We start from the raw sequence: 15,168 nt of genomic DNA on the forward strand, positions 1-15,168 counted from the left end.
CAGCCCCTGGCAACCAGCATTCTACCTTCTGTCTCCACAGTTTTGACTACTCTAGGTATCTCATATAAATGGAATCATACAATTGTGACTTTTTGTGACTGGCTTATTTCTAAGGACTTCCTCAAGAATAGGTTTATAAGCTGGTCAAACTACCAATGAAAACAAAATCCTCAGATTCTGACAGTTAAAGTATAAGGGTGACTTTCCCTAAGGGCTGTGGTTGTGCTTTAGTGGCAGTAAAGCTGACATAAAAAGATGTTCCATAATGCTATAGACCTAAAACTTTAATTGCATTTTGACCAGGGAAAATTTCTATAAGCAGCTGGTAGTCCAAATTTCAACACCATTCTTGAATTGGCCTCTTCCCCAAACCAGGCTGCACATGAGCTTCCAACAAGGATATTCTGTATGCTACCAGAAAAACTCTAAGCCCTGGATTTTCCTACAACAAACGGATAAAGAGATTCAGATACTATTGTTCTGCTGATTTCATGGGGAAAACTAGGACCATTATGGAAAACACGCTCAAAAATAACATATTTTCCAGGAAACTTCCATGTTTATAAAAAGTCCCAACTAACTGAATATATGCTCTATATTTATAAAGGTACTGCACTGGCTGTTTCCTCTTCTAGAATGCTCTCTTCCACCCGACTATCCTTGTTTTTAAGCTCACTGTACTAGGAACTGTTCTTAATGTTTAACATGGATTGTTTCAATCATCCCAATAACCCTACGAAAATGCTACTATTTTATCCTCATGTTAAAAAAGAAAAAGGCTTAAAGAAATTAAGTAACTTTCCAAAGATCAAAATTAGCAAGTAGTAGAAATAGGATCTGAACCCAAGCAATTGGACTCAAAGCATGCTTTTTTTTTTAACCACTATCCATCCATTCATTTCATCAACAAATTAATACTTTTTTCACTCCTACTATGTGCCAGATGCTAGGAATACAGTGGTCAATAAGACAGGAGTCTCACTGGTAAGGGAGAGATGATAAACAGTAAACAGACACTGTACACACTAGGATTTCAGTAGAGAGTAGTATTGATACTATGAAGAAAGATAAAGAAAGGTAGCTTTCAGAGAGTAACAGAGAGAAGAGAGGAGTGGAGGAAGACTTTTAGATTAAGTGGTCAGGGGAGGTCTCTCCATAGAGATAACATTTAATCAGAGCTCTAAGCAAGCACTCTGAGATCTCTGGTGGGGGTTTATTCCAGTCAAATATAACAGCAAGTACAAAGGTCCTGGGATGGAAAGGAACTTGGTGTGTTTAAGGAAAAGCAAGAAAACCTGTGTGGTAGACTGGAGGAGTGAGAAGGGTTGGAGATGCAGTTGAGAAGCAGTCAGATAGGGACCAAGCTATGGACAGCCTTATAGGCCACGGGAAGGACTGTGGATTTTATTCTAAGGGAAGCCACTGGGTGGTGTAGAGCTGGGAAGTCCTGTGGTCTAGCATATGTTTTAAAAATACCACTCTCCACGGAGAATATAGCCTGCGGGCTTGGAAGCAAGGCCAGCAGTCATGAAGCTGTCCCTGCAGTTTCAAGGGAGATGGCAGTGGCCTGGTCCAGGGTATCAGCAGCAAAGGTGATGAAAAGAGAATGGAGCTGGGATATGTTTTACAGACAGAGGAAGTGTGTCCTACAGATGATGTGATCATGGGGTGTACTAAAAAAAGGGAAACTGAGGATCACCCTTGGATATTTGGTCTGAGCTAGCTGCCCTGGTTTAGATAGTTTAAATGTGAGATGCCAGTTAGCTTTCTGGATGGCAGGTCAGAGCTGTGCATCTATGTCCAGAGGTCAGGGGAATGGCCCAGGCTGGAGAGAGTACATCTGAGAGTCAGCAGAGAGGGAGGCAGGGCAGTGGTTTGCAGACAGACCGACTGCCTGAGACTGGACCTGGATCCCCACTTAGTAGCTGTGTGACAATGGGAAGGCATGTAAAATGGGAATAACAACACTTACTTTACAGAAGAGGGCTGTTGCGAGGCTTCAATAAGCTAATACATGTAAAATGTTTATTGGCCCAAGTACAGTTGACCCTTGAACAACACAGGGGTTGGGGCACTGACCATGCAGTCAAAAATCAGCGTGTAACTTTACAGTCGGCCCTCGGTTTCTGAGGTTCCACGTCCGCAGATTCAACCAACCGTGGATTGAGGAGTACTGCTGAACATGTGCACTGAAAAAAAATCCACATATAAGTGGACCCGTGCAGTTCAAACCCGTGTCTTTCAAGGGTCCACTGTAAATGCGCAACACACAGGAGGTGCTGTCTGCATCATCATCTGTGTGAACATGGAAATGTGTAAGGTCACCTGGTGGAACGAACAGATACGGAAAGAGCCAATGTCTGTGTCCACAGAGACCATGAAGGAACAGCCAGTGAGGTCAGAGGAAAATCAGGAGCCAAGAGAATAAGGTGTTCCAAGAAGTAAAGAGCAGGCAACGCATGTCAAATGCTAGACAGATTTAGTAAGATGAGGTCTGAGAAAACACCCTGGATTTGTCACCATGGACATTGCTGGTGACCCTAATCAGGGTGGCTTCAGTGGTGAGGTGGGAATGAGTCTGACCAGAGTGAGTTCAACTAAGAATGGGGAGAGGAAACAAGAGAAAGAAGGTGGACAAGTGGGAAAAAGTACAGAAAACGCTCTCAGGAGTATTTTTAGAAAAAGGAACAGAGAACTGCAGTGGCAGGTCACAGGGAACATGGAACTTTTTTATAACTGGTGAAATGACATGCTTGTAATGCTGACAGGAATAATGTGGAGGGAGAAAAACTGATGTTGTAAAAGAGAAGGGGTAAATGTTCAATAAGTCCCTCAGAAGACAGGATGAAGGGAACAAGGGCTGGGCTAAGACAGGAGCACAGACGGTTCTTCCACCAACAGGAGGGAAGGCCAAGTACGGTTTGGACGCAGACCTAGAAGTGGGAAGAAAAGGAAGTTTACTTCTGATTCCTTCTTTTTCTCAAAATGAAAATCATCAGCTGAGAGCAAGAAAAGGCCACCTTTTTGTTCCCTGAGGCACCTGGTTGTAAACTTTCAGAGCACCCTGTATTTCTCCCTCAGGGCATTGGTCACAAATGTACTGTATAACCACTGGTGTGACTGTCTAATAGCTATCTCCTCCACAACTCTGTGAATTTCAGGAGGCCGGGGATCTGTCATTCACCACTGACCCACCAGCATCTGGCACTTATCTGTCTTCTAGATCAGATACACAGTCGTGTACTGATCTTCTAGTTAACAGTTCTCAAAAGTGACCATCTTTGAGGAGTTGGCAAATCTGCAGGCCAAATCCAGCCCACCATTTGATAAATACAGTAGTTTTATCAAAATATAGCCATGTCCATCCCTTTGCATATTGTCTATGGCTGCTTTTCTGCTACAACAGCAGAGCTGAGCAGTTTGACAGAGACCACGAGGCCCCCACAGCCTAAACTATTTACTCTCTGGCCCTTTACAGAAAAAGTTTGCCAATCCCTGTTCTAGACAGTGGTTCTCAAAGGTGGATTCTGATCTGGCAGCATCAGTGTCACTTGGGAACTTATGAGAAATACAGTTATCAGACCCTACCCCAGACCCCTTGCATCAGAAACTCTGGGGGTGGGACCAGCATTCTATGTTCTCACAAGCCCCTCAGGGGACTCTGATGCATACGACAGTTTGAGAACCACTCTTCTGGGTGATGTGTACAGACGAACAGTGAAGAAAACAAGACAGATAGGTGCTTATTCTAGGTGAGTTTACAGTCTCATGGAAGCACCAAGTAAGTGCACAGATAACTACAGGTTAGCATTATTATTAAACAGTGAGCTGCCCTGGGATAGGCTGAGGCAGGAAAAGGGGCTCGTGAGCACCGATCCGGAAGAGGAGCTCAGCACGAGGAGAAAGGATGCCAGTCCTGAGGAAGTGAACAGCCCAGAGGTGGAAACGAGCTTGGCAAGTTCAAAGAACAAAAGTCCAAAGTGCTTGCTAGTAAGAGAATGTCAAGACTTAAAGTCAGAGAGACAGGCAAGAAGCCCAAACAGGGACAGCCTTGGAAGCTACGATAAGAGGTTCATATTTTAAAGTGCAATGGGAAGCCACTGGAGGCCACTGGCACTGATTTTTGTTTTCAAAGGACGCTGCTGGTTGCTATGTGGACAATGGCGTACGGGGGTCAGGAACAGAAGTGAAGAGACCAGCTAGGAGGCTACTGTGGTACTACAGGTGAGACATGATGGTGCCACAACTAGGGCATCTCTGAGGAGGTGGCATTTAAGGTAAAATCAATGTCACAATTCTGGGTTTTCTGGTTAGGCTGTTTCTGACATTAGAGGCTTGGCTCATTTTGCTAATGCTGCCTTCTTCTTTTAATGGCAGATTATAATTAGCAAGCGATAGCTGGAAGGGAGATGTCCACGCCCCAGTTCTTGTCAACACCTTAATATACTCACCACCAGCAGCACCATGCGGACACAGTCTCAGATCTATGCCTCCAGGGGTCTCGCAACACCTATTCTTAGACCTGTGCAGCTCCTATTTTCTCCCAATCTCTCAGTCCTATCTTGGTCTCATTAACTTTACTTTCCAAACATGGTCCAAGCAAGAGCCTTCTTCACCTTGTGGGATATATACACAGGGCTCATCCCCCTCCACGAACTGATTCATTGATTCTATCTCCAAATAATCTATCAGTCATTCCCTCCATCCTGTCCCCCCGCCTCTGTTTGGAAAGCATCGTTTCTCATTTAGTTCATCCAGCAACTTCCCAACTGCAGCACTGGGCTCTGAATTTGCCTCTATCCAACCCAAACTTTGGCCATTTCTAAAAGATGAATCTACGAATGCAATCTCCCTGTATAATACATGGTAGCTTCCGTCATGCTCAAGATAAAATCCGAAGTCCTTAGCATGCCATGATCTGGCCCCTGCCCCCCCCCCCCCGCTAGGTCCCCCAAGTTACTCGCAGTTCCCTGGACCTGACACGTTTCCTCCTTCTCCCTGCCATTCTTCACTTGGATACATTTGCAGTTGTACTTTGGGACTCTGCTCTTGGCTCAGGGCTTCCTCTTTCAAAAACCTTTTCCCGCTCTGCCCACACTCATCCTGTGCGCACAACTATCACTACACATATCATACGGCATTGGAATTGTCTGTACTGTCCTAGAAATGGTCAGGTCTTGGCAACTTTTCCACCAGGTTCTCCAACAGCAGAGAAATACAAAGTACCTGAAGGGAAAGGGTAAGAAGGCTGAAGCAAGCCAGTCCAAGCATTAACATTTCCCTTAAGTTCCAAATTTCATATTTAAAACTTATGTTAGGGAAAAAAAAAAAAAAACCCATGTGGATTTTGTATTCTACTCCATTATGTATGATTATGTTGCTTTTCAACATAAAAAATAATGTCATGTCCAAATGTTCAATAAGACCGATGGTCCGCTCCAGAAAAATCTTCTGCTTTGTCCTGTTCACCTCTAACATATCACCAGTGCTCTGGGTGGAGAAAAGCAGTGGCTAAGGGAAAAAAGAAAAGCTAAACAGAGTTACTCAAAGCTTTCTAGAAATTTCATTTCTACCCATATGAAGTATATACCATTTCATTTAAAGAAAACTGCAAATCAAAATTATATAGCTGAAAAAAACAGAAAATACAAGATAAACTCAAAGAAATCATAAAGGGATATCTGATATCCTCATCATCTTATAATATAAAAGGTTTTATTTAAGTAAAACGTAGCATAAAATAGGGATTAAAGACCTCATTTAAGATAGAATTTTGATAAATCAAAAAGGGTAACAAAAAGCAAAAGCTCTAAACAAATCAAGTTCATGTAGAAATATTTTTAAAAGGTATGGTTTGTAACCATCTTCAGGTGAAAGAGCAATAAATAAAAGTCAAGACCAGGTTTCATTAGCATCACTCTTTCATTTTCCCTCCTCCCACATCAGAGAGAAATCACACTCTTAAGAGATAATTTCAGTTTTTATTGAATGAGGACTTTATTTTTTAACATTACAAACTAACTCTCCCTTTCTGAAAAGGTAGATCTTACACTCAAAGACAATCTTCAAGCATTTTCTAAAAAGAAACTGAGGGAGAAATCCATAGTTCATTAACAAGAAGATTCACAACTTCTTTTTACAGTAATGATGGGAGGAAACCAATACACTTCACAACCTACATTGGTTCAAACTAAGTATCTAGAGCAGATTTTTAAATCTCAGAAAGATGACATAAAGTAGACAATTATGAAAACTGTTCATAATACAGAATTTGGCTCTAACAGTGCAGAACAAATGCTTGCTTTGCACTGCCCCTAAGAAGGCATCTTCATTAAGGTACGCCAGGACTCAACAGCTTCCCCTGCTCCCAGTCCTTTGTACAAATCATTAAGGCAAGTCTACAAAGGACCAATAAGGCACAGGGGTATAGCAGCTGACGGGAGAAAACCTATGTAACTTCCTGTAGTCTGACAGCCTTTAATGCAGACATCGGTGTGACAAACTGTGTTCTGTCCTGTTTTGTTTTGTTTTTCTTCAGCATCAACCTACACCTAAAGCACAAGAGGTCACTTCAAGTCACTTCAATGGAATAAACAATTCCCATTCATTGCATTTTCCAGTGAAAAGAGAAGCACCAGAAAGAATTAGAAGCAAAACTAAAGGAAAAGCCCTTTGGTTTAGACTTATTAGATAAACAGAAGTCTTTAACTCTCCAAGGAATACCATAGTGTGTGGTTTGGTTTGTGAAACTGTACCAATTGATTAGGACTCTATTTCCATTATTGTCAGGTCATTATATAATTTCAATAGCACAAACTTTAAAAAAAAAATTTCACTATGATAATAGCTAGGGATATTTCAATAATACAATAATGGCTTAACGGTGACCATTTCCCTTTGGTCTTGTAGTATTTAAGCTTAGGGACAGATACTATCAAATTAAAAAAACAAACGAAGCAATGTAGGCTATACCAATCACAAAAGCATGGTACTAGTTACTTCTTCAGTGAAAGTCAATGAAGAAATTCCATTCACACAGTTATTTTCTAAGACAAGTATCTGCTCTGAAATGCATGAAGGGCAATCAAATCTTGGTTCATTTCTTTCTGGTCATCTGAAATTAAGGGCTACATTAGATATCTAAACATTTCAATAATCTGAGGGCGCCTGGATCAGCACATGAAGCACAAATACAAATCTAACTCTTTGGAATATCAGTGTGGGTATAGTGCCTACACAACCCACATTTGTAAATGAAATACTGTATTTCTTTTCATTCTACAGTGTCTCCTGATCACCAGGAGAAACTCACTCCCATTGTTTAGTGTGAAAGGGAGGTACCTGCCCATAATGACATTAAAAGGCCACCATAAAAATGAAAATATATAGCCCTATCCTATGTTATCTCAAGTTGGAAAATTGAAAGCCCACTTTTGCTACAGAGTTGAAAGCTGCGTTGTTATTATTATTAGTTTTAGAAAATGAACTTTTTTGCAAGAAAGAAATAGATAACATAACTATGTCTAAGAAGAACAAAGAAGGACAAATGGGGTTTACACAAGATGCACTGAAGTGACTGATCTGAAGTACCCTACCAAGTATATTCAAACCACATGGTACAGGACACTGTCATCTCAATTAAGTCAACTCATTACAAACATCATTCAGTCAACCCATGACAGACATCACCCCTGTCTAATCTGCCATAAAACTTCAGCTGAAGACTAGGACTGCTCTAGCTATGAAAGCAAAAATAACCCCCAAAGTTAATTGGAAGCAACTTTCTGTGCATTATAAAAGCATTTTCTTAGAAGCAAAGAAAAAAAATACTATGATTAAAAATAATGTTCTAATAAAGAATAGTGCCTACACGCAAAGGAAAAAAACCCATGTAATCACAATCTTTAAGGCTTCCTTGAACATTAACTGCTATCCTGGATGTAATTTTTCACACCATCTGGAAGACAAGCGTTTGATAGGTGACTTAGCAATCTTCAACAACATGATGTCAGACAATCTCATAGACATCTCTGGCTCTTCACACTGCCTCTTTAAAAAGTTTCTGACAAGTTCAAGAGATGAAGGATGCAGAAAACTATTCTTTTCTTCCCATCAAAATCCATCTTTTTTAGTGGATTCTCCAGTGAGGCAAACTGAGACCATAACATAGTAAAATGAGGTATTGATACAATAACTGTTCATCAGGACTTCTCTTTCCTTGCTTGAGTATCTGTGAGGATCACTGCTGCTGACCAAAGAATAGTTTATTATACATCATCTCCTTTATTCTAAACCAAACCAAAGTTAACTTATTTCATTATTTCATCATCTACTGAAAATAAGTACACACAGCCAAATGCTGTAGCCTTCTCCCCATGTTCCATCTCTCCCCTCTCTCCACCAAATAACCTCCCTATAAACTTATACATACTGCTCAAAGAATCATACGAGTATTTTGTTGGTATTTCTGTTGGCAAGATATTGGTGAATAGTTCAGCGTCTCTCTGTGTATGTATTTGTGTGAGAAATGATATGTTAAACTTCAAAATGCGAACCACAAACAGAAATCCAGACAGATGCCAATTTAAAGATTTCAGTATTATGACAAAATTCATACATACACTGATGCAGTCAAAAGAAAAAAAAAAACCCTACTGAATCAGTTCTATGTAAAATATAGAAGAGCAAGAAGATGTGGAAGTTCCACGGAAGATGCAAAGCTGTGTCCTATAAAATATGTCCAAAGACATTTAGCTCTGGTTTTTGAAAATTTCCATGATATTTAAAGAAAGAAACAGACATGGATAAGAAATCCAAAGCTGTGTTCACACAGTTGCATGTTATTATTTTTAAACTAATGTCTAACATTTATGGGGAAATAATAGACATTTAATGCTACATATCAAATTCCTCTTTTGAATGTTTGCATAAACCAAGAGGCAAGTCTTTCTGGATATCAGATAAATTTATAGGCATTGTAAAAACATAGCAAACTTACACTGAAACAAGACCAGTCTGTGTAAGTAAGTATATTATCTAGGCACCAAGAAAGGAGGAAAGTCTCAGAAAAATAAGGGAGGTCTCAATGTTTTGTCCAAAATTCCAGAAACTGCCCACTTATGGTATACAAACAAAAGGGAGGTGTCAAAACATTTACCAGTGTTTTATGTTTTAACAATATTAAAATCAGTTAATATTTTAGAAGCACAACATTATAATCATAACGCAAATACTAGGAACTCAAGGCCAAGGCTAGAACCAACCCAAATCATAAGCTACCATCGTCTGTTTCCTCCACCAAGGGTTCAAGTTTGTCCAGTAATTTATACTGTGGTTTCTCGACCAGCTTTGAGATTGGGTGCTGAGAACTGTCGCCTCATTCTCGGAGGTGTCACAAACTGGCTACAGTGGTTGGGTTTGTCAGTCTGCTTTTGACAGGAATTGGCTGCACTGCCCTCTAACTGACCTCCAGTGTTATAGTTACAGTAAGACTGACGATGTTGATGCATATGGCGCTTTGCCTGGAAAGTCTGCAGATCAGCGGTGGGGTGACCACTGTGGGAGTTTAGTGATTCTGAAGAAGCAGATGCCTGGCAGTGCACGCTTTTCGGTTGGCCATTATTGAGCGAGTTGCTTCTCCAGCGTAACTGAGGTGGCTGTTGTTGATTATTAATATGCTGCTTGCTAACTTGAATGTGATCTTGACTTCGAGTGCCCTGAGAGCCCCATGGTAACTGGGGATCCTTAGAAGCTGCTCTACTCCCCTTCTCTTGGTTCTCCTGTTTATTTCCTTTCCTTCCATCTTCATCTTTCGGAATTCTAAGCTCTATAACCTCATCTTCTGTTATGATGATATGTGTCCCGGGACTCCAAGAGTTTCTGTGTTTAGGGTTGCTCTTAAAGGGGAACCGGGGCTTCCGGTTCTCAGGAGGGATGAACCTATGAGGTACATTCTGCCGGCGAAGCTGCTTTGTTATCTCCTGCTGTTGCAGGTTCTTGAACCGAATTTGCTCCTGCCTCATCCAACGCAGACGTCCACGTCTAAAAGCTGGGTCTCCATTCATCAGCTGGGAAACACGCTCTTCTTTCCCAAGTTCTCCACTGTCTCCTTTACATACATCGATCTCAGACTTGCTACTGGCACCAGCTCCAACAGGTTCCTTTGCTTTGTGGTTTCCTTGGGTTTTCTGTTCCTGAGACCCAATCAGTGGCAAGACTTTCTCCATTTTGAGCATTTTATTTCTTAATACTTTTATCTCCTCATCTTTCATGTTATTTTGCTTTTTGACTTCTTGCAAAATGTCTTCCAGCTTGTCTATATGAACCTTGAGGTCATCCACATCAGTTCCTCCTTTACTACTGGCCATCATGTCTTCAATCTTCTCATCCCCTACACCAACCGTGTCCCAGACATCCCTGGCCACTGCCCTCCAGGAGTCCCGCTCGTTGGGGTCTTTCTTCCCATACATGGCACAAAGCTCTTTCATCTTAACAATGGCCAAGGCTTCAATCTCCTGCCTACTGTGCCTAAAATCGTTGAGAGCAACCTCATAGCATATCTCTTTTACAGCCTGTATCTTAAGATCTGAGATGGTGACCCACTTGGAATCTTTACTCAGGCGTCTTCTTTGGGGGATTTGATACATTTTAATTGGTTCTCGTTTCTTCCCACTGCTAGGGAGGCCACATTTTTTAACAATGGTTTGCAACTTGCTGGGAGGTAGCTTTTCTCTCAGAGAAGTAATCAGTTTCCAGCTCTCTTCACAGGACCTCTTGTCAGAATCGTCCCCGCTATCAGAATCCGCGTCCTTTGGAAAAACAAAATCAAAAAATGGCCCCAAAATAACCAAAATTAAAATGTAAAAAAGGAAAATCAAATCGAAGAAAAAGCAAGCAAAAAAGCCCCAATAAATTTAAAAACAAAATCCAAAAAACTAAAAAAACCAAACAAACAAAAAAAACCCTAAATGATGTGCAAGTCTATTAAGACATATGCTTATGTAGATTATTATTAATATAAAGATTTGCTTTTTTTTTTTTCTAGTAACATTAATCCAAATTTCCACTTTCTGCCTTAAGTGATGAAATCTGCAATCAAATTTCTTAGGAGGACTGAAACAGTGAGAAACAGCCTCTCACTGTAAGGTCACATGAAGTTATTAACAAAACGGTGTGAAATAACATCTCCACTATCTCAAGAAAACGAAGTAAAACCTTTGCCCCATACATGCTAACACCCATGCAGCCACTTCCCCACATTTGCCTTGGTTATTGCTGTTGCTTCTTCCAGAAACTCTTTCCCCCATGAGTGAGCACAGATGCCATACAAGATGTGACGAGCAGGCGGATTAACAAAGGTTAGTAATGCTGTAGGATGCCACGTTTTGTTTAGCTTTACTAAAAAGAGCAGCCCTAGAAAAAAGTTAGAAGATGAGAAAGTAGAAAAAGCAGTCAAACAGGGATTATGTTAAAAATGCTAAGAATCCCTATTAGCAGACCATGTGAGGTTCTTATCAACCAAATTGTTTTTTTTCCTAGACGATAAGAGAGTTCTGAAACTAGTCTTTCCATGAGCATATATCAGATTTGCTACTGTCTTGGGTCAGGTCAAATTGATCGATTTCATTTGTACAATTAAAGTTTGTTATCCAGAGAATAAGGATGCATAAAAAAGGATCTTCATAGTGGGTCTGCTACTTTGTTTTCCACACCCTTAAAACAATAAATACCTCACCTCCAAAATTTTAGGAAACAAATCTCCAGAACATAAATTAAGCTAGGTAAATATACTTTCATTAAACATTATTCAAAATTCCCCAAGTAATACTTTAATAAATACAACTTAGAGACGTGTTCCATCTATGAAAACCCATGGTATTTCTAGTTTTTCGAGGAATATTACTTTAAGTTGACAACTCTTCCTATCAACACATAAAACACAAAGGTTATATTCTGCTTATGTACTCTGCTTATGGACCCAATTTAAAATGTTATCTCTCTCTGTCTTTCCAGCTGTCTTTGCCCCATTACCTCTTTTTCAAACAACTTTACTTAGGTCTAAAACAGCAGCCTGAATTCACAGCTAAGCAGTTTCAATGGCTATTTGGACAATAGCCAATTATTCTTAACTAACACAAGCAAATCTTGATAACATGGGTCTAACTGAAAGCAGTGTTGGACTTAGAACTCCCTATGACAGATAGGATTAAGGAAGAATTTCTCTTCAGGAGATAAAAGTTCCTGGGAACGGGCTTCCCTGGTGGTGCAGTGGTTGAGAGTCCGCCTGCCGATGCAGGGGACGCAGGGAGCGGCTGGGCCCGTGAGCCATGGCCGCTGAGCCTGCGCGTCCGGAGCCTGTGCTCTGCAATGGGAGAGGCCACAACAATGAGAGGCCCGCGTACTGCAAAAAAAAAAAAAAAAAAAGTTCCTAGGAAAAGAAACTACTCACTGGAGGAGTAGTTCAAGATAGTCTAGGAAATGAAAATATTCTTATTTAATAGTCTCTTTTACTTTGGCTATGATTACCAAAATTATCTCTAGGAAAGGGTTTAAAAAAAAAAAAAGAGTTGAAACTGATAAATAGTATCTTGTTTTCTAGACCAAAGATTTCTATGTTTCTAGGTACAGTTACTTTCTAGGGAACAAAAAAATAACCTCTAACAATAATAATAATTTGGCCCCTGAATCTGGAGATGTTACTACTGATTTATATTATTTCTATTTGTCTATAAATGGTTACTAAACCATTTATAACCCCTACCTATTTGAAAATTTAGCAGCAAAAAGCAGATAAAGCTAAATTTACAGACTCTATACTATTTTTTTCTTTTTCTTTTTAAAATCTTAAGTGATAAAAAAGTGATAAAAGATGACATTAATAAATATTAGAGAAAAAAAAGTATGTCTGACTCCTAAAAAAGTTTTCTTGCAAATATGTATAAACTGAGTTTTTTTGTTTGTTTGTTTTTAATAAACTGAGTTTTATAGAACACAAATTCTCTCTGATTCTTCCTACATAATTAACTATCAGGTTTTTTCCTGGCTTCTTTTCTTTTCCTTTAAAAACTGCTTAATGATGAAATGAACACTACCTAGTTCAGGAAATATTCTAATCATTGCTTTAATGTCATACTTAAGAGAGAAAAGTTATGCCTTTAAACTCTAAAATAAAACATAACTAAATGAGTTTACATAAATCTAAAAGAACTCATCAAGTGGCCATAATTTTCTTTCTTTTTAAAATACTGTCATATTGACTCTGTAGAATATGTTCTCCTTAAAGCTCAAACATATCATCCCCATCACATACTGACCATGATACTGAAAACTCTTGCAAAGCTTATGTGCCAAGATGCAAATCCTATCTCATGTCAAAAAAAAAAAAAGAGAGATTTTAAGAAATTTAGATTCATTTATTACAGGGCTGGAAAAACTACTCAGATCTGTCCAATTCACATGTCACTAAATGATCCTTCTGCTTTCATTAAATACCAAATGCAAAGTGGGCCTCCTAAAGAGACTCTGCATGAAGATTATGCAAATAAAAGAGAGAAAATACCCAAAACACGTGTGAAAAAGCAAGCACAGAAAGGACCAGGCGTATAATCAAGCACTAACTATAAGAGAATATTCAGCAATGTAACAATGTGATGCATTTGGGGAATCATTGTAATAGAAAACTCATGAGACTGAATTCCATTTTTTTAATGCTGTTGTTATGCAAAAATAATTGTATATAATAAATATTAAATAGTTACTGAATAATAATTCCTTTGTATCTTCTCAATGTATATCCATAGGGTACATTCAAAATATATTTGTTGGTTGACCAATATAGGGTCATAAAATTACATTTTTATTCAGTATTGTTAACTGTTAGGTATGCTTCAGGCTGAAGGGTTAGAAATCAACTCTTGAGGACAAGAACTTTAACTGGAGTAGAAAGCTGGACTTATGGGAGGAAAGCAACCTCTTTGCTTTAAAGGAGCTGCTTATTTATTTATTTTTATCATCTTTATTGGAGTATAATTGCTTTACAATGGTGTGTTAGTTTCTGCTTTATAACAAAGTGAATCAGCTATACATATACATATATCGCCATATCTCCTCCCTCTTGTGTCTCCCTCCCACCCTCCCTTTTCCACCCCTCTAGGTGGTCACAAAGCACCGAGCTGATATCCCTGTGCTATGAGGCTGCCTCTCACTAGCTATCTATTTTACATTTGGTAGTATATATAAGTACATGTCACTCTCTCACTTCGTCCCAGCTTACCCTTCCTCCTCCTCGTGTCCTCAAGTCCATTCTCTATGTCTGCGTCTTTATCCCTGTCCTGCCCCTAGGTTCTTCAGAACCTTTTTTTTTTTTTTTTTAGATTCCATATATATGTGTTAGCATATGGTATTTATTTTTTTCTTTCTGACTTACTTCACTCTGTATGACAGACTCTAGGTCCATCCACCTCACTACAAATAACTCAATTTCGTTTCTTTTTATGGCTGAGTAATATTCCATTGTATATATGTGCCACACCTTCTTTATCCTTTCATCTGTTGATGGACACTTAGACTGCTTCCATGTCCTGGCTATTGTAAACAGAGCTTCAATGAACATTGTGGTACCTGACTCTTTTTGAATTACGGTTTTCTCAGGATATATGCCCAGTAGTGAGATTGCTGGGTCGTACGGCACTTCTATTTTTAGTTTTTTAAGGAACCTCTATACTGTTCTCCGTAGTGGCTGTATCAATTTACATTCCCACCAACAGTGCAAGAGGGTTCCCTTTTCTCCACACCCTCTCCAGCATTTATTGTTTGTAAACCTGATTACTTGCAAACTAAGTATGTCCTCTGGAAACTAAATATGTCCTAGAGACATTTACTTTCCCTTTCTTCAATGGTCACTGTCTTTATTTCACAGAATAGAATGATCACCAGCCATCACTATTCTCTTACACCTAGTTACTCAAAGGTTGGTCCTAGCCACACTGGCATCACCTGGGAGCTGTTTAGAAATGCAGAATCTCAGGTCCCACCCCAGACCTGCTGAGTCAGCATCAGCATTTTAATAAGACTCCCAAGTTGTTGAGAAGCACTGCTCTACTGGACAGAACACTGAAGCAAGTCAGAAGACTCAAGTTTAAGTTTAAGCCTCAGAACCATGACTTAACA

At 39.6% G+C, this 15,168-nt stretch overlaps 1 protein-coding gene across 13 annotated transcripts in view; it reads right to left on the minus strand.

Annotated features, from left to right (window-relative positions):
• The window catches only part of KIF1B (kinesin family member 1B), a 148,025-nt gene that overhangs the window by 50,727 nt on the left and 82,130 nt on the right, over positions 1-15,168 (minus strand). Inside the window, exon 21 of one of the 13 annotated variants that reach the window (XM_027110239.1) lies at positions 5,962-10,808. The exons of 11 other annotated variants lie outside the window; for them this stretch is intronic. In XM_027110239.1, coding sequence (XP_026966040.1) covers positions 9,324-10,808 — 1,485 coding nt within the window. In that variant the 3' untranslated portion in view covers positions 5,962-9,323. Of the gene's footprint in view, positions 1-5,961; positions 10,809-15,168 lie in introns of those variants that run through there. One more of the 13 variants, XM_027110240.1, reaches the window with a different exon arrangement.

Source organism: Aethalodelphis obliquidens, unplaced genomic scaffold, assembly GCF_003676395.1.
Source record: "Aethalodelphis obliquidens isolate GAN/ISIS:26980383/991018 unplaced genomic scaffold, ASM367639v1 scaffold9, whole genome shotgun sequence".
Classification (NCBI taxonomy): Eukaryota; Metazoa; Chordata; class Mammalia; order Artiodactyla; family Delphinidae; genus Aethalodelphis; species Aethalodelphis obliquidens.